Source organism: Canis lupus, chromosome 6 (assembly GCF_011100685.1).
Source record: "Canis lupus familiaris isolate Mischka breed German Shepherd chromosome 6, alternate assembly UU_Cfam_GSD_1.0, whole genome shotgun sequence".
Lineage (NCBI taxonomy): Eukaryota > Metazoa > Chordata > Mammalia > Carnivora > Canidae > Canis > Canis lupus.
Genome location: NC_049227.1, coordinates 26,023,384 through 26,042,761, shown reverse-complemented (window position 1 = coordinate 26,042,761; position 19,378 = coordinate 26,023,384). Strand labels below are relative to the sequence as shown.

General features: G+C 42.4%; 1 protein-coding gene across 9 annotated transcripts in view; it reads left to right on the top strand.

Annotated features, from left to right (window-relative positions):
• The window catches only part of TMC5 (transmembrane channel like 5), a 67,378-nt gene that overhangs the window by 29,143 nt on the left and 18,857 nt on the right, over positions 1 to 19,378 (top strand). For 8 of the 9 annotated variants that reach the window (XM_038540229.1, XM_038540226.1, XM_038540231.1 and 5 more), the window contains exons 4-11: positions 94 to 183; positions 4,988 to 5,087; positions 7,620 to 7,707; positions 8,142 to 8,390; positions 11,927 to 12,078; positions 13,770 to 13,914; positions 15,275 to 15,430; positions 18,239 to 18,390. In XM_038540229.1, the coding sequence (XP_038396157.1) occupies positions 94 to 183; positions 4,988 to 5,087; positions 7,620 to 7,707; positions 8,142 to 8,390; positions 11,927 to 12,078; positions 13,770 to 13,914; positions 15,275 to 15,430; positions 18,239 to 18,390 (1,132 nt within the window). Of the gene's footprint in view, positions 1 to 93; positions 184 to 2,528; positions 3,085 to 4,987; positions 5,088 to 7,619; positions 7,708 to 8,141; positions 8,391 to 11,926; positions 12,079 to 13,769; positions 13,915 to 15,274; positions 15,431 to 18,238; positions 18,391 to 19,378 lie in introns of those variants that run through there. The other variant, XM_038540232.1, reaches the window with a different exon arrangement.

Here is a 19,378-nt window from a genome sequence, read left to right as displayed (position 1 = left end):
AAGGTCAAGGTTGAGGTCTTACTGATGATTACGTGCTTAATAATATTTAATATAGTGGGTTAATTGGTGATGTCTCCTGCCTCTTCATTCCAGTAAACCCTGCTTATGTGGGTGAAAGTAGCCCCCACCCAGTTTATGGAAACCCACCATTGTCTGGATGTGAGTGGCACAAATCACCTGAAGGTAAGGCTTAAATGGATAGTATTCCCCAAAAATCAACCCTAGAGAGGAATGTGTTCACAGACATCACTATTTCCTTTTGGCTTCTTGTGTGATAACTGATGCAGTACTAGCTCAATTTATAAAATGGAGTTTTATTTTAGATATGCAGAGTTTTTTTTCTCTCCTTGATAGCAAGGTGTCTTCATCAGGACTCTTCTGGTTTCATGTGATGGAAGCCCAACTCATATGGTGTATGTACTGGTTTATGCGGCAGGAAGGAGAGGGGGAAGCAAAGAATTAAAGGTAGAATTACCTTCCAGGACCTAGTAAGAACATTGGAACACAGTAGATGCTCAGAGATATTTGTGAATTAATTTGTGAATGAGTTAGTTACAGGAACAAGGGCCTCTGAGTCTGCATAGATCAAAATTTCTCTGTATAATCATATAATGATTATGATGCTGGAGTATAGGAGTGGTTGGACTGGAGAAAGAATGCTGTGAAATTAGTTAGGAAGCTCTGTAACGATCACTGTGTGTGGTGATGAAGGTTTCCTCAGAGGCAGACTGAGAAATAAAAAAGAAGTGAAACAGGAGAGAGGCCAGAGAATGCTGAAACTTGGAGGCAAATCTATGAGCAACAAGGAGTAAACCAACCGATGGGATTCTCTCTATAATAATGTGAATCAAGGGGCCTTGTGACCTGAAACCATGTCTCACCTTCTGGCCCCCTAGCCTAATGTGACAGCCTTTAGCCTCATTCTCTAAAAGCCTTCTCAAGTAGAGGTGTATCTTCTGCAAGGGTTGGGTATTGCTACTTGTGAGGGAGAACAATGGAGGTATAAATGATCACACTTTCCATTTGATTCCCATGAGAGCAGAAAATGGCTTAACTATTGGGGAAAAGAAATGGATTTTATTTTATTTTATTTTATTTTTTATTTTATTTTATTTTATTTTATTTTATTTTATTTTAAGAAATGGTTTTTAATTTCACTGGACTGCTCTACCTAGCCAGCCTGAGGTTTGGGGTCTCTAGTAAGTTGGGGGCTCTAGGACTCTGGAGAGTCTCAGAAGGCAGAGATAATTAAAGAAATAGAGGACCCAAATATGAATCTGGTTTTCTTCACCATTTTGTTTTGTATTGGTTTGGATTCTCAAGTCACCTACAATTAGTTGGTGGACAGCCTCTTGATAAAATATCACTTTGATGAATTATGCTATGCACCTAAGAAGCACCCAGTACATGGTAGGTACTCTTAAATATTCACTTATTTATAAATGAATAAATGATACATCAGCATCTTGTTACAGGAAGCGGCCAAGTGAAGTGAAGTGATTAAGGCTCCCTGCTTTGGGTTCAGAGGAACCTGGGTTTGACCCTCAGCTCTGCTACTTGCTAGTTTTATGACCTTAGGCAAATAATCTCTTTGGGCCTTGGTTTTCTTAGCTATAAAATGGGGTTTATTGTTGTACATGCTGCATAGGGTAATTATAAAAATTAAATTATAAACTTTAAAGTATTTGGCTTATAGTAATGGCAGGTATTGTTACTGTTATTATTATTGGTGGGGAGAAGGGATAGAGTCCCGGCCCAATCCTGCCATTTACTAAGAGTGTGATGAGAGTGGAGGTCAGTTTATTTGTGTGCACTTCAGTTTCCCCAAGTATTAAATAAACAACTTGGCCAAGGTGATTTCCAAATCATATCTATTGGGTAGGAATGGTGTTCTTGTGCCTAGCACTGAAATAGAATGGCTTCACAATTCAAGAGATTTATTTTTCTTCTGTAACAAGAAGTGTGGAGAGAGGGGGTTCACAGTTTATATGGCAGCTCTGCCCAAGATGCTGTCAAGGACTGAGCTCCTTCCATAGCTTATTTCTTCACCATCCTTTGCAGCTTTTGTTTTCAAAATGGCAGCTTCTGGTGAATAAGAAGGAGAAATGGTGAAGACCAAAAAATGGAACCAGGCAGACTGTCACGTTTTAAAGAGCATTCCTGAAAACTCTATGTCTCATTGACCATAATGGGGTTACAGATCCATCTTTAGCCACAAAGGAAGCTAGGAGAATTTTAGGTGAGCCTGGTGCCTACCGAGGAAAGGAGGCTTCTTGGGGTATGAGTAGATATGGGGGTAGAGACAAGTGGTGGGGCTGGCTACCCAAGGCAGTCAGGAGATAATAATTCTATTACTCTAAACTTGTCTGGATTTATATAGGTATATAAAATTGTAAGTATAAAATATAAGTTTTAGGCCAGAGGCACCAAATTAAAAAGGTAAATCTTGCCCTTTGATTATGAATCATTTAGAAGAATCTCTGCCTTCTGTTTCTAGAACCCTATTGTCTTTAATGAAGGATTCTGTTTCCAATTTCTTACCTAGCTACCAAGACAGAGATTTCTTCAGGAAAACACACTTCTTCATGAGGAGACCCTTCTGGTGCAGACGTGGGGTGTTATGTTGTGATCTGTGTAGGGCCAGCTTTGGCAATATAACCCTGATCTTTTAAAAAATGTGAATAGGGCATCCCTCTGTGATGACACTCTTCCTGGCGGCTCCAGGCAATGCCAGTGTGACTGCTCTATGAGGTCTTCGGAAGGCCACTCTGGTAGGAAACAAGGCTGGGAGGAGGCAAGAGATGCTGTCTGATGACCAAGTGAATGAAATCATCATCGAGGTTGAGAATGTTCCATCTAGGGTTGTTCCAGAAAAGACACCGGTTAACTCAAGCTTCAGCATGGTCTCATCCATTTCTGACGTCAATGTGACAGACTCTCAGAGTTTCAGCAGCCCACATGACAAAAAGAGCAAGCAGTTGTTGCGGTTTTCAACATCTTTGAATGAATCATTTTCTCAGGCCCTTCATAGCCGACGAAGTGTGGGCATAGACACTCCTTGTACTTCACATGAAAACATTCAAGGTAGAGAGACACTGGGAGAAAAGAGTTAGGAAGGGAACAAGGAAGGCTTCCAAGTTGTCTACAGGACTATTTAATTTTAAGACATCAAGTAGGTTGAAGTTTGGTGGGTGACCTGAGGATGCTACAGACCCCAGGAAGGGGACACTTTAGGAGCATCTAACACCTACAAAGGAATTTACCTTGATCAAGCTCACTTTCTGTGCCTGACATTCTGCTGAGTGCTTCCTTTTTGTTATCCATTGAATTTAGTTTGACTCATTCCCCATACTTTGAGGTAGGCACATTTGTCACTTCCATTTGGTTGATGAGTAAATCAAATGACCTCGCAGAACCAGGGCTCAAATGCAGGTCAGCCGGGTTCCCAAGCCTGACATTTTAACCACTGTCTTGGTTTGGTCCAGTTCCTTCCCACTCTGGATTTGCCAACATTGGATGACTCTTACTGCCAAGTCTGCCATGAAACCAGGTAGCTGACCCTACATCCCTGCCTTTCTGCTCTTGAGGCAAAATACTAGTTTCTTGGCTAATATTTCTGTTTCATCCCATTGTACTCCAGGCATAAAATCCAGCCTCTCTCAATGATTTCTAGGAGAAAAAAAAATCCATTCACACTAAAGCATTTTGTGGGTTTAGCCCCTTTATTGAAGATTGGGGTGTCTCCTCTCATGCTCCTATCTCCCCACATCTTTGTGTTCTTTTCTCCTCCTTGTTTTTTTCTTCCTCTCTGTTTAGCCTCCCTTCCCTCTCAGGAGAGACACAAATTCCTTGTCTTCAACAGAGTGAGTTGATGGATCTCTTTTGGAGATTTCCTTTTCACCAGTTGAGCTAGGTCAAATGAAGAGTTCAGCTCAATAACTCAACCAGGGAGCCAGTCTGCTCCCTCTGTTGTTGCTTCAGTCGGCCCCCCAACTGGCTTCATCATTACAAGATGGTAACATCAGTTCCAGGCTTCAAATGTGGCTATAACAACAAGCAGAGGAAAAAGGATCTGTCTTTTTCTTAGGGTTTTTATTGGGGGGAGGGTGTTTCAGTTTTTCCTTTTTGAGAAGGAAGAAACCTTTCCCAAGAAACTCCTCAGCAGATCACCTGTCACAGAACATTGGCCAGCATCTTGTCTCATGCTCATGCCTAAATCAGTCATCTGCAAGGATCAGCTTGGACTCATGGAGCTCACCCCCTGTGCCTGAAGATGCGTCCCACTCTCCAGAAGTTCAGGGGCTTGGGAAGCAGTGGGTAAATTCTTAAACAAAATCATGATTCTATTAAAAAGGAGAAATGACTGGGGTAGGTGATCCACAGTATCTGCCATGCTGAGTGAAGATGTGAATATGCATTATCAGGAGAAGATGAGTCATTCTGGAGGCCAGAAGAGCATATGACAACTGTCAAGAAATGTAGAGAAGGTGCTGGGGCCAGAGTGTGGGGATCAAGAGAAAGTGATGCAGGCATTCAAGTAGGGGAGGAGAGTGAGCCTGACCAGACATGCAGGGGCTTAGGGCTTCACTGAATGCTTCTTGTCATAGGAAAAAGAGAAATATCAAATGGGAATTGCATGCAAATGTTATCATTTCCTTTGGCTTTGAGATTTAAAAAATATACCACATTGGGGTGGCTGGGTGGCTCAGTGGTTAAGTGTCCAACTCGATATCAGCTCAGGTGTTGATCTTGGGGTTGTGAGTTCAAGGCCTGATTTAGGCTCCATGCTCGGCATGGAACTGACTAAAAAAAAAATTATACCATGTTGTTGTCTTGTTTTCATTGTGGTTTTAGGTATCACTGAGTCCATATATTATTCTTTCTTTGTGCTCTTCTAAAAACATGCTCAAAGTTCAGTGCCATACTCTAAAATGCTGAAATTCTGTGATAGGAAACAAAATTAAACTCCATTTATTTTCCTCTACAGGTCAAAAGTTAATTGCATCTCTGATACCAATGACATCCAGAGACAGAATTAAAGCCATCAGGAATCAGCCAAGAACCATGGAAGAGAAAAGGAACCTTAGGTATGGACCCAAAGCTTTTCTTCTTTCCCAGATTTCACATGAACCTCAGTCTTCTACTTTTGCCCCACTTCAGAAAGATAAGAAACAGGGGTTCCTGGTGATACAGTCAGTGGGGTATACAACTCTTGGTTTTGACTCAGGGCATAATCTCATTGTCATGAGAATGAGCCCTATGTCAGGCTCCACACTGAGGGTGGAGTCTGCTCAAGATTCTCTCTCTCTCCCTCTGCTCCTCCCACTCGTGCTCTCTCTCTCTTTGAAATAAATAAATACATCTTAAAAAAAGAAAGATAAGAAATATATAAATGCAAGAGAAGGGACAATCTTTCTACAGAAAAATTCCAAATAATCTCTATAAATGCTCCTCTCTCCTTTCACCTGGAGTGTGGGCTGTGCTTAGTAATGTGCTTTTCAAAGCATGGGGTATGGAAAACAAAGGAGAGTAACTTTCCAGTGATGAGGTCTAGCCAACACTCCCTTATCCATGTGATCAAAGTTAGCATCCCCAGAGATATCTGGTCAGAGAGCACATGCCCTCTGTGGTACTCTCTCCCAAAGACCATAACTCCAGTATCACCAGAGGAAAAAAATCAGGCAAACGCCAATGGAGGGACATTCTACAAAATACCTGACTAGTACTCCTCAAAATTGTCAAGGTCATCAAAAAAAAAAGGGGGGGGGGGAACCTGAAAAATTATCGCAAAAGATTCTAAAAAGACATAAAATAATGTGTCAAAATATTAACAATTTAAAAACCTATGCAATGGTTTACTTGGGTTATATGAATGTTTATATGAATGTTTACTTACTGACTCTTTATTTTCCCATGTTTGAAATTAAAACTAAATGGAATATGGGATGGGGTCCTGAAATAGAACATTACATTGGTGGAAGAATGAATGAAATCGGAATAGTGTGGAGTTTAGGTAATTGTATATGTGATAATGTTGGTTTTTTAGTTTTGGAAAGTTACCATGGAAATGTAAGATGTTGGGGCACTCTGGGTGTCTTAGTCACCTGGACATCCAACTCTTTATTTCAGCTCAGGTTGGGATCTCAAGGTCATGAGATCAAGCCCTGTGTTCAGCTCTGCACTGAGCGTGGAGCCTGCTTAAGATTCTCTTTCTCCCTCTCCCTCTAATCCTCCCTCCTCCCTCTGTAAAAAAAAAAAAAGAAAGAAAGAAAAGAAATGTAAGATGTTAATAGGAGAAAATGGTGAGTAGTGTATAGGAATTTTCTGTACTGCTTTTGCAACTTTTTTTGTAAATCGCAAATTACTCTGAAGTTTATAGCTTATGGGAAATATAAAAAGAAAATAAATGACCTCAGAGGCTTCTAAGGGCAGGAATTAAAAAAAAAAAGAGTGAAAGATTCACATTTACTGTTCCTTATCCTTTTCTTTTACAATTTGTACTCTTGGCAGAGACTAGTGGAGTGGATCCAATAATTGCTAATAAATAATTCAATGATGCAATTGTTCTGGGGTTGCAAAGATAACTTACAAAATCTGACAGGGGAGATGGATTCATGAACAAGTAAGTTATACACGAGAAAAAGGAGATCAGGCCAAATCAAGGTAGAGAAGACTGCAGGGACAGGACCAGCTGGAGTGACACAGGCTGCTTGGGTGGTACATGAGGGGATGTGTGCCAAGCCTTGGAAGATGGTGATGTGGGGGGTGGGCATTTGGGTGGACAAAGAAAATCCGGAAAGAACCAGGGAGAAATAGAAAGGAAAGGTAAGGAAGTCAACTGTGGCTGTATCTTTCTGAAAACACTCTTTCATTTCAATTCTGCAGGGCTGCCTCTGTCGCAGGGCCTTATGAGGGCCCCAAAGACTGTACGGCAGGATTTACCAACTCCATTATGCCTGATATTGGGGGCTGGGTCATTCTCTGCTGTAGGATTCTGGCCAGTTTATTGTAGAGGGTTTAGCACAGCCCTGGCCTCCACCCACTAGAAGTTAGTAGCAAACCTCTCTCCCCTAGAGTTTGACAACCAAAAACGTCTCCAGACCTTGCTAAATGTTCCTTGGGGGACAAAATCACCCCAGGTTGAGAACCATTGACTTTTAGTACTTTTCCCTCTCCCCCGAAATGGTTATCACTCAAACCCTCCTCCCTTCCCTCTGCTTATTCCATTCTAGCCATCCCAGTTTCCCTGGGGTCCCACGTTGGCTGTTCCCTATGCAGGCAACAATCCCTTATCCAAACGGCTCACCCCTCCTGTCCTTCAAGACTTTGCTCAAATATTGCGCTGTTCCAAATTACAGCGCACTCCCCATTCTAGCATTTCCCATTTCCTTACCCTGCTCTGTTTTTCTTTTTCTTTTCCATAGTAAACCTTTTATTTATTATTTGTTGTCTTTCTGTCCCAACTAAGCGATATGTCTGCTCCATGAGCCAGGGAAATCATTCTCTTTTACCTCACTACTTGGGTTGTGCCTAGCATATCCTAGGCACTCAGTAAATATTTTGGGAACAAAATGATTCCAGCATTGGTATCTCTCCCTTTCTTCTGCTGTTCCCCACAGGAAAATGGTTGACAAAGAGAAAAGTAAGCACTCCCATCGTATGTTTGAGCTCAACTGCTGTGCTCAGTGTCTAAGCTCCATATCACGGGTAAGAGGCTTTTATCATATTAAAAAAAAAAAGGGGCATAACAAGAGGATGAAACAAGGTGGCAGAGTGGGGATGAAAGGGATCCAAGGGGAAGAGGAATATTCAGGGCTGTTTCATTGAAAGCCACAGAAATTGGGTCAGCCTAGGTGCAGAGAAACCAAGTGGGCAAGCAGAGGTCCAAGAGGTTGCTGAGTTATTTGGACAGCTTAGCTATGGTGTCACCTTCAAAACAGCAAACCTAGGGAGGAAATAATAGCACTCACTTTGAGGAGTGGTCCTGCACACTAAATGAGATAATGTTTACAAACATGCTTCGCACGTGCCTGGCATGTTTATAAAGCTCTAGACACTGTCCATTTTTGTTCTTACGGGACCTGCTCAGTAGACATTTGTTGAGGGAACGTCAGGCCGCATGCTTGGTATCCCTACCCCAGGCCTACCGGAGATCGAAGAACAGCCTGTCAGAACTGCTCGATTACATCAGCCTATGGCAGAAGACCCTCAAGGTCATCGGAAGCAAGTTTGGAACCAGCGTCCTCTCCTATTTTAACTTTCTGAGGTGGCTTTTGAAGTTCAACATTTTCTCGTTCATTGTGACCTTCAGCTTTATCATAATCCCTCAGTTTACCGTGGCTGAGAAGAACACCCTCCAGTTCACCGGATTGGAGCTTCTCACTGGGGCGGTAAGGTCTTCATTTCCCCCACTGGGAGCCCATCAGCTGGGAACACCCCAGCCCTGACATACCTTGCCTTTCACCCTTCCAGACCTCTCACTCTGCCTGCGAGACAACTGATAGGGAAAGTGGAACTTTTTAAATTTATTTGTGTGTGTGTGTGTGTATGTATTTAAAATTTTATTTATTCATGAGAGACACAGAGAGAGGCAGAGACACAGGTAGAGGGAGAAGCAGACTCCCTGCGGGGAGCCTGATGTGGGCCTCAATGCTAGGACCCCAGGATCACGACCTGAGCCAAAGGGAGATGCTCAACCACTGAGCCACCCAGATGCCCATTTGTTTGTTTGTTTTAAAGATTTATTTACTTATTTGAGAGGGACAGAAGGAGAGGGAGACAAAAAATCTCAAGCAGACTCCCTGCTGAACACAGAGCCAGTCATGAAACTCGATGCTAGGATCTTGAGATCATGACCTGAGCAAGCCAAGTCAAGAGTCAGACAATGGACTGAGCCACCTAGATGCCCCAAAAGTGGGGCTTTAAAATGTGCTTTTTTTCCCTCAAAGTAACATATACACAACATAGTAGACTTTCTGTCTTTAGAGGTAACCATACTAATTGTATTATTTATAATTTCCTTTTCTGTGCACATCCAGACACACACACACACACACACGTATGCACATGTACATATACATCATTTTCTTCTCTTTTTTATAAAAGATGAATTATTCATATGTATTGCCTATGACTTGCTTTCGTTCACCTGCTCTGTAGTGGACATCTCCTTCTGGTGTTCATAAAGCTACCTTTTCTTTCTTTTTTATTTTTCTTTCTATAAAATACAGTGTTTTGAAAAGTTCCTACTATAGAAGAGAGCAAACTAAGTGAAAGTCCATGTTAGCATGTTTTCCTTGTCTATTGCCCCAGGTCAGAGCTCATCTTTGTCCACCATTTTTCTTTCTATACGGGCACAGATAGATAGGTACATTACAAACATATGCAGTTAGGTACTTAGATACGTAAGTAGATAGGTAAACATTTTTTTAAAAAATAAAAAGATGAGGCACCTGTGTGGCTCAGTCAGTTAAGCATCTGCCTTTGGCTCAGGTCATGATCTCAGGGTCTTGGGATCGAGCCCTACGTCAGGCTCCCTGCTCAGTGAAGAGCTGCTTCTCCCTCTTTCTCTGTCTCTTCCCCCACTTGAGCTCTCTCTCTTTCATTCTCTCTCTCTCAAATAAATAAAATCTTTTTTAAAAATTTTTCTTTTTTTTTTTTTTTTTTTTTTTTTTATTTATTTATGATAGTCACAGAGAGAGAGAGAGGCAGAGACACAGGCAGAGGGAGAAGCAGGCCCCATGCACCAGGAGCCCGACGTGGGACTCGATCCCGGGTCTCCAGGATCACGCCCTGGGCCAAAGGCAGGCGCCAAACCGCTGCGCCACCCAGGGATCCCTCTTTTTTAAAAATTTAAGAAAATTAAAAAAGTAAACAGAAAACAGGATACTACAGGTCTTACTTTGCAACCTTTTTTTGCTTCACTATGTATCTTAAGCATGTATATAGATCCACAGTATGCTTTTTAACAGCACCCGTAATTTATTTACCCAACTCCCTACTGAGAGACATATGGCTCCTGTCTTGTGAATTTACCTCATAGAAGAGATTTCTGCCATTGGGATTCTGTAGACCAGGGACTGACAAACTATAGCCATGGCCAAATCTGGCCTGCCACCTGTTTCTACATTTTTAAATGGTTGAAAAAAAATCAAAACAAGGATAACATTTTGTGAAACACGAAAATTATATGTGAAATTCAAATTTGTGCCCATAAATAATGTCCTTCTGGAACATAGCCACATCCATTTGTTTATGTGTCTATGAGGCCTTCCTGCTATGGTGGCCAGTAGGGTTGTTGCTATAGCTGCCAAACCAAAGAGATTTACTCTCTAGCTCTTTACAGAAAAAAAATTGCTAGCTCTTGAAGTAGAATGTTCAAAGTCAGGTTCTTTCATTTATTTTTTTAATTTCTTTTTCTGTTAAAATTTTTTCCTTGGAAGGAGTACATAGGTGGCTCAGTGGTTAAGCACCTGCCTTTGGCTCAGGTTTTGTTCCTGGGGTCCTGGGACCGAGTCCCACATCAGGCTCCCTGCGGGGAGCCTGCTTCTCCCTCTACGTATGTCTCTGCCTCTCTCTCTGTGTCTCTCATGAATAAAAAAATAAAATCTTTTTTTTAAATAAATAAAATCTTAAAAAAAAAGACCTATGCTGAGATCAGAGTCAGACGTTTAACCAACTGAGCCACCCAGACATGCCTGATATATATGTTTTATATTTGTATATATGAAACATTTTATTATGAAAAATATCAAACATGGGAAAATAGTAAGTAAACATTCATATAAACATTCATATAAACCAAGTAAACCATTGCATAGGTTTTTAAATTGTTAATATTTTGACACATTATTTTATTGTATTAGTTTTTGGAAGCATTTTACAGTAAATTACAGACATCAGGACATTTTATTCTGAGTTTCTTGTTTAAAAAAGATTTTATTTATTTATTTGAGAAAGAGAGAGTGAGAGAGCACATGCACAGGGAGGGGCAGAGAGAGAGGGAGAAACAGAGTCCCCAACAAGCGGGGAGCCCAATGTGGGGCTTGATCCCAGGACCTTGGGATCATGACCTGAACTGAAGGCAGACAGTTAACTGAGCCACCCAGGCACCCCTACTCTGAGTTTCTTCAACATATATCTCTGAAAAATAAGGACACTTTCTGCAGTTATTACACCTAGAAAAATTAAAATTAATATTATTTAAAATCCAGACTGTATTCAGATTTCCTCAGGTGTCCCCAAAATGTCTTTCATAGCTTGCTTGTTCAGACCAGGATCCATTTAGAGCCTGTACTTTGCATTCGGTGGCTTTTTCTCTGAAATATGAATTAATCTAGAATGATCTTTCCAGACACGGCCCCCTTTTTTCTTGACATTGACTTGTAGCAGAAATCAGGCCAGTTGTCATGCAGACACCAACATCCTATCTTCTGGAATTATCTGATTGTTTCCTTATGGGTCTTTCTGATTTGTTACTCTGGCCCCTTATTTTCTGTAAATTGTCTTTTTTTTTTTAATTGTCATTTTGACCTAATGGCTTGATTCCTTTCATTCTGAACATGTTTGACCATAATACCTAACAGATGACAGAGGCCAGTAATGGCTGGCTCTCTTGGTATTAGTCACACTTTTCTTAATCACTGTTTCAGGTGGTGACAGCTTGGTCCCTCCATTATAGAGAAGGTTTGAGAATCCTATCCAGCCTGAAGAGCCTAGTGATAAAAAGTCTACATTTTTAGTGCTCTTGGGTGCCCTTTCCCTAAACAAAAGGTTTAAATTGACTGATGCAAGTTTCATGCAGATGGGAAAGATGAACTGTGCTGGTTGATAATAGTCATCATTTTCTCTGTAGACCCCCCTGATCTAGGGTTTATTGTCCCTTTCAGGGTTATTTTATTTTATTTTACTTATTTTATTTTTTCAGGGTTATTTTAGAGACACAGTGATGTACTATGGCTTTTACACCAATTCTACGATCCGGCATGGGAATGGCAGGGCATCCTACAACATGCAGCTGGCCTACATCTTCACAATCGGAGCATGTTTGATCATCTGTTTTTTCAGTTTGCTATTCAGGTATGGAGCCTCTGCATTTCTTGATTCTGAACTGTTTAGATTTAGGTAAAATTCAAGAGAATCAAAAGTGACCCAGGAAACCATTTCTCTGCAATTTCACCTTTCTGTTGCTGTCTGATCATGCTGTCAGACTATAAGTTTGGAAGAAGAGAGGTTTTTCTGTGCTTTAGAAGAAATTGGTCAGTCTGAAAGTAAGGATGTAGTGCCCCAACTAGTTGTATGGCAAGAAGGGCATGGATGGACAATCGTCCCTTTGATAACTGTTGAAGAGGAGGTACAAATGTTCAACCTTTGTCTCATAATGATGGACCTCAGACTGCATGGCTTAAACAACAGAAATGTGTTTTCTCAAGTTCTGCAGGCTAGAAGTCTAAGATCAAGGTGTTGGCATGTTGGTTTCTTCCAAGGTCTCTGTCCTTGGTTTATAGAGAGCCGCCTTCTCACTGTGGCCTCACACAGTCTTCCCTCAATTTATGTCTGAGTCTTAATCTCCTCTTCTTATAGGACACCAGTCATATTGGACAAGGGCCCACCTTGATGACCTCATTTTGACATAATTACCTCTGTAAAGACCCTATTTCCAAAGACAGTCCCTTTCTGAGATACTGAGTTAGGACATCAACATACGAACTTTTAGGTATACAATTCAGCCTGTAACAAACTCACTGCCAGCATAGTAATTCAAAATAAATGAGATTTCATTTTTTCCTATTTCGTTTAAACAAGGAAGTGTTTCTTAAACTGCTGTTAAGTCAGTGGTCTCAAATTTTGAAGAGGTAATGTCCATTTTACTCAGCATTTTTTACATTACCAGGCTCAGTGCTAGGTGCATCCTGGGCTGATTTCAATGAATCCTGCTGACATTGCCATGAGAATAGCATCTGCCTTTATAAAGTGCTTACTGTTCTAACCGCTACATTACCTTTCATGGTTGGCTGACCAGTTCCCACTGCTCCCGTCTCCCAAAGATGTCATGTCCTAATCCCCAGAACCCATGAATATGTTACCTTACCTGGCAGAGGAGACATTGCAGATGTGACTAAATTAAGGATTTTTAAATGGGCCAGTTAATCATAAGGGGTCCTTCTAAGTGCTCCCATCTTACAGAAAGGTCAAAGTCAGAGAGGACAGAAGATGCTCCTCTCCTGGCTTTGAAGATGAGAGGGGGCCATAAGCCAAGGAATGCAGGGAGCCTCTAGAAGCTGGAAAACGCAGGGGAACAGATCTTCCCCTAAAGTATCCAGAAGGAACACAGCTTTACCAACACCTTGGATTTAGAATCATTTTCTGACTTCTGACTTCCAGTAAGAGGATAAATGTGTGTTGTTTTAAGCCACTAAGTTTGGGGCAATTTGGTGCAGCAGCAAGTGGAAACTCATACAATTCTCATAGAAGCTCTGTGAGTGGGTACTATTATCCCCATTATGTAGATGTGGAAACTGAGGCTCATAGCAATTAAAACAACCACCATCACCTGGGTGGTGATCCGTGATTATAAGCCAAGCCTGTCAGGTCTTGAAGCCAGTGCTCCTAATCATTATGTTGGTGATTGCATTGTTCCAGTAGAACCCAATGTTAGCTCTTCATACTACCTTTCACTGTTAATGATAGGACTTTCTTTTGTTTAATTTCTGCACTCCCCGATGCCTATTCCAATAACCCTTGAGTATTTTGGTTTCTGCCTTCCACAGCATGGCCAGGTATTTCCGAAACAACTTCATTAACCCCCACATTTACTCCAGAGGGATCGCTAAACTTATTTTCTGCTGGGACTTCACTGTAACTAATGAAACAGCTGTCAAGCTGAGACAGAAGAATCTTAGCACTGAAATAAGGGTAAGGCAAGCTTGCTTTATATAGCAGCTTCCCACAGCCAAGTTCCTTCTGTATGTCTGTAACCTTTCTTTTCTTTTCTTTTCTTTTCTTTTTTTTTTTTTTTTAAGATTTTAGTTATTTATTCATGAGAGACACAAGCAGAGGGAGAAGCAGGCTCCCCGCAAGGAGCCCAATGTGGGACTCAATCCTGGACCCTGGAATCACGCCCTGAGCTGAAGGCAGATGCTCAACTGCTGAGCCACCCAGGCACCCCTGTAACTTTTCTTTAAGTAATAATGATTTTTTTTTAATGGCTCATGAGCTTGCCCCCCTCCCACCAAAAAAAAAAGAAAAAAGAAAAGAAAAAGAACCAGACAAAACCAAAAACACCTAAAAATATTCATAACGTCTAGTGCTGGTGACAGTTTAGGGAAATGAACATTTTCACACAATACGGTGGCTCTGTAATTGGTACCAGCTTACTGGAGGGCAGTTTAGTGATTTATATCAAAATGTTAAATGTAAATGCTTCTTGACCTCCCAGTTTAAAGTTTAACATTTTTTCTAGTGGTTTTCAACTCAGGACAATTTTGCCCCTTGGGGATATATGGAAATATCTGAAGACTTTTTTTGATTGTCTCAGTTAGGGGGCGGGTGCTACTAGTGTGTAGTGGGTGGAGGCTGGGGATGTTGCTCAACATCCTGCAATGCATAGGAATGTTGTCACAACACAGAATTACCAGCTGAAAATGTTCATAATGCCCAGGTCTATAGAAAAAAAAAAACTTATTAAAAAGAAAGAGGTAAAAAAAACCAAACAAACCCGTAAATAGAAAGACCAAACCCAGACTCAAACCCATGACTCAGGTCATGATCTCAGGGTCTTGGGATTGAGCTCCGCATGCATTTGGCTCTCCAATGAGCAGGGAGTCTGCTTCTCCCTCTCACTCTCCCTCTGTTCTCTCTCTCTCTCAAATAAATAAATAAAATCTTTAGAAAAAAAAAAAGAAGCAAAATTTATAAGGGGCTTTGACAAGAGGTTTGAAGATGTTAACTTCCTTTGTGTAGATACCCAGCCTTATTCTTCAAAAAAGAGTTTCTTGACCTCAAAGTGCTTTCCTGAAGAGCACAGTCCCAACCTATTGGTCCCATCTATTCAAACACCCATCTGGAAAATGTGTTTGTTGCAGTGATGGGGGTTCTTGATCCACTGGAGATTTTCCCATGAGTCTCTCATAATCCACATATGACATGAACTTTCCCCTTTCTTCTGTGGGTATGGGATGGGTTTGTGGCTTGAAGGGGCAAACATTCACTCTAAGAGTCTTTGCTCACAATGGAGAGGGTACTGTGCACCAACTTGTCTTTCTTGTGTTTGTAGGAAAACTTGTCAGAAATCCTTCAGGAGAATGTCAAGTTAACGCTCAATCAGCAGCTGATCCGCTTGTCTGCCCACCTGGCAGCCTGGTTTGTGTCTACTGGAGTGGCTGTTGCCTGCTGTGTAGCTGTTTATTACCTGGCTGAGAACAACTCAGAGGTAACCACAGGGGCAGGAGCCCCAGGGTCCATAGCACAGAACCAGGAGAAGGGATGAGATCCTGGAGGGGAAAGCAGTGTAGAGCTGCTACTCAAACCAGACTCTGGCCAGCAGCACTGGCATCAGCTGGAAGCTTATGAACAAAATGCAGAATCTTGGGGCCCTCCATTGGCCCGTGCAGTCCAAATCCATCTTAACAATGTCCCCTGGTGATGTGTGTGCACACCTCAGAGCAAGAAGCTTGGGACTAGTGGAGAGGTGGGCACTTGGACCACAGACCTGGGATTAAGTTTTGGTTTCTTCTTTCATTATTATATCCCTAATGCCTCCTACTGCCCCGGCACCAAGTAGATACTCAGTAAGTCTTGTGATATGATGGACTTTGGTGAATGATTTAACCTTTCTGAGCCCTGAGCCCCATATTCTTCCTTGCAAAACAGGAATGATCCTGACTTTGTAGGTGTGTGGTCAGGCCTTGAGAAAAGTTATGTGAAGAATCTACTTGGTGTCCAGTACTATGGGTAATGAAGGAATGTTAGCTCTTTTCTCTTTTTTTCCTAATGATATGGACTCTGAGACTAATTAGCTGGGTGGTCTGGGCAAAGTATTTTTTTTTTTTATTTCAGCTTTCAAATCCCTTGGAAAATGGGGCTAATTGTAGCCAGTTTGTTGATCTCTAGAATTATGGTACAAGCTGGTCTGATTATGTCACCTTCTTTAATGGCTTCCTATTACCCTCCATATAAAATCTATCTTCCATGGCATGACTGACAGATCTTCTATGATCTGATCCCTGTCCATATCTCTAGACTCAACACCCCACAACTACCCATATCCTACACACCAGCAACACTAAATGCTACATCCATAGTTCCCTGAACACACCATGCCTTTCCTCATCTTTAGGTGGGAAACATGCAGTTCATTCTCCACCCCACCTCCCCTAATTCCCTTATCTGGAAAACTCCTCCTCTTCTAGATTTCAACACGGTGTCATTTCCTCACCACCACCACCCTCACTAGACTGAGTTGGGTGTTCCTAACTCTGCCGGCTTTCTCCATGCCCTTGTCATGTGTGGTATTGAAAATTCCTGTTTATACAACTGTCTTCAAAAGATGGTAGCTGGGCTCCAGGCCTAATAGCTCGTACGTAGTAGGTGCTCAACCAAAACAGTGAATAAGTAAAGGAGAAGCTGGCAAGAAAATGGATGTAGGATTATATAAGCCTAAGGGTCTTCCATTAACCAGATGAAGGTGTGCCCTGAAAGAGGGGAAATGAAGTCTCAATGCTGAAGGGCTTGGCAATGCTACCTAGGATGGATACTGTGACCAGAGAGCTATAGGCATAAAGAAGACTTCTGAGTTTCTTCTTTACCTGGAACCTTTTCTCTACACCCACCTGAAGGGAAGGAGGGCAGTGAAGGAGGTGAGGAGGCAGAGGTTGAATCATTCCTATTGTTTGAACACCTGCTCTATGCCAGGCAGGAACAACCCTTTGTACAACTCCAGGGGTCATACTCATTGGCAACTACAGTTTCCTATGAATGATGCCCTACCTGTGTTATTTAGGGGCCACACCTTGCCTTATTTGGTCTCATTTAATTTTTAAAAAAATATTTATGTTAGAGATAAAGAGAGGGAGAAAGAGAGAAAGGGAGAGAGGAGGGAAGGGCAGAGGGAGAGGGAGAGAGAATCTTAAGCAGACTCCCCACTGAGCATGGAGCCCGATGCAGACACAGGGTTCTATGCCAGGACCCTGAGGTTATGTCCTGAGCTGAAATCAAGAGTTGGATGCTTAACCAACTGAGCCAGTTAGGCGCCTCTGGTCTCATTTAATTCTTGAGATGGCTCTATGGGTTATGGCCATAATCCCCTTATTATATGGACAGGGAAAAGAGGCTTTAAGAAGCTATGCTTCTGGCTCCAGACCTTGCAGCTTATAAGCATGGTGAGGGGACAGCATTTGAATCCACCTTACCCTGGCCACAAAAATACTGCCCAGAGTGCAAGCGGGACTTTCAAAACCATCCAGAGGTAAAGAGAGTCAGAGTCAGGCCTTGGGAGCGGGGAGGCAAGGAAGGGATAGGGATAGTGGAAGACCGAGGAAAAATCCACTGGAATCCTTTACTCCAAGGATGCCTGGCAGAGGGGCACCTTAGACCTCAGTCTGAACTGAAGAGGACAAAGGTCCGGCATGGGCTGGCAGGGGCTCTGCTTTCCCCTAATTCAGCACCCAAGGACAGTGAAGCCTGCTGAAGATGAACAGGGCCACACAGAAGAGGGGAGGAAACATTCTCCTGTGATCGATCGTGATAGATGGAGCATTCTATCATACTTGCTTCGGGGGCACATATACTAGGATGAGCTTTTCTCAGCTTAGATGAGTGTGTTTTCAGGTTTATCCTTGTGCTGTAGCTTCAGCAGATGGAAGTTTTTGCTCCAACAGCCAGGGGCACATCCTCATCGCCCCGGACCTCTTGTCGAGGGTGGTAAAGTCACAGAATGACTGAGTTCAGGCCCTTGAGGAACATAGACCCAGTACAAATCTGCCACTTCTTGGTTGGTGACCTTGGGCAAGATTTTTCCCCTCTCTGAGCCTCAGTTTGCCAATCAGATAAGTCTATTCATACCCACCTGCTGGGCTGTAGTGAGGATCGTGTGCCATCTTGTGGGTGATGCTTGGCTTGGGATAAGTACGCCAGAGGAGCTACCCCTGAGGTTTCCCCATCATGGGCAGTCTTCTGTGGGAGGCAAGAAGGAGTTCAGTGCACACTTGGCATCTCAGCTCTTTGCCTCCATCCCCTGCAGTTCCTGAAGAACCACAAGGACCCTGGGGCGGTGCTGTTATTGCCTTTCATTGTGTCCTGCATCAACCTGGCTGTGCCACGCCTCTATTCCCTGTTCAGGCTGGTGGAGCGGTATGAGATGCCCCGGCACGAAGTCTATACCCTCCTGATCCGGTAGGTGTGCCCCATCCAATGACAGCCTCTGTTTCCATGGAGGGAAGTAAGGTGGGAGCTAGAACAGGTCATGCTCAAGTACCAACATTCTGTTTTCTAGAAAGAATTCCAAGAAGAAAGTGTGTTTGGTGTGTGTTAATAGCCATAGAATCCAAAACGCACTCAGAAAATACCGTTAAATCCACCTGCCCTTTGCTCAAAGTTATGGCTTAGCTTTCCCGATTGCCATCAGCCTGAGGATTAACATAGTTCTCCATTATGAGATGTACAGTTGTGCAGGTTGTATACTGCAGAAAAGTTCCTGGCTGAGGGGTTGTGTGGGGACTGAACTTTATTCACCGTTCCCATTAGTCAAGCTATGAGCCCTGGTAGCCATGCCTCAGCTGGGAGAAACAGGTGCATTTTTGAAATTCCCCACCCATGGGGAGGTAGAGGGAGTGCTTTTGGCAATTCATTGGCTGGGAGGGTGTGCCTTTTCGTGCTAGAGGTGGCCCCAGGGTTTTGGTAAACAAAGCATAAAAGTACCCAAATTTTGTCCTTTTTTCTTGGCCTTTTCTCTGACCAGTTTCTGGTTATGGTGGTGTTTATAATAATAATAGGTCTGTACAATGCAAATTGAGTTTGCATAGATCAGTTCCGGAGCCTTTGCCTTCCATGGCCTCTGCAATCTGACTGCTGACCAGCTCTCCCATCTCATTTGGGGAATTTGGATGGAGTGATGGTAGACATGTGTGCTCAGTGGGCCATTTGGAACCAATCACTTTGCTATTGTGTTTTTTCTGATTATTAAAGAGGTTAGTTGCCTTTTCATACACCAGCCATTTGTACTGCTTCACAACATATTCAAATATCTTCTCTGCATGAAAAGAAAATGAGAAAGCTCAGGAATATACAATTCTTTTCAATCTAAGATGAGCTTTCCTCAAGCTTGCTTCAGGAGCACATATACTAAGATGAGCTTTTCTCAGCTTAGATGAGCGTGTTTTCA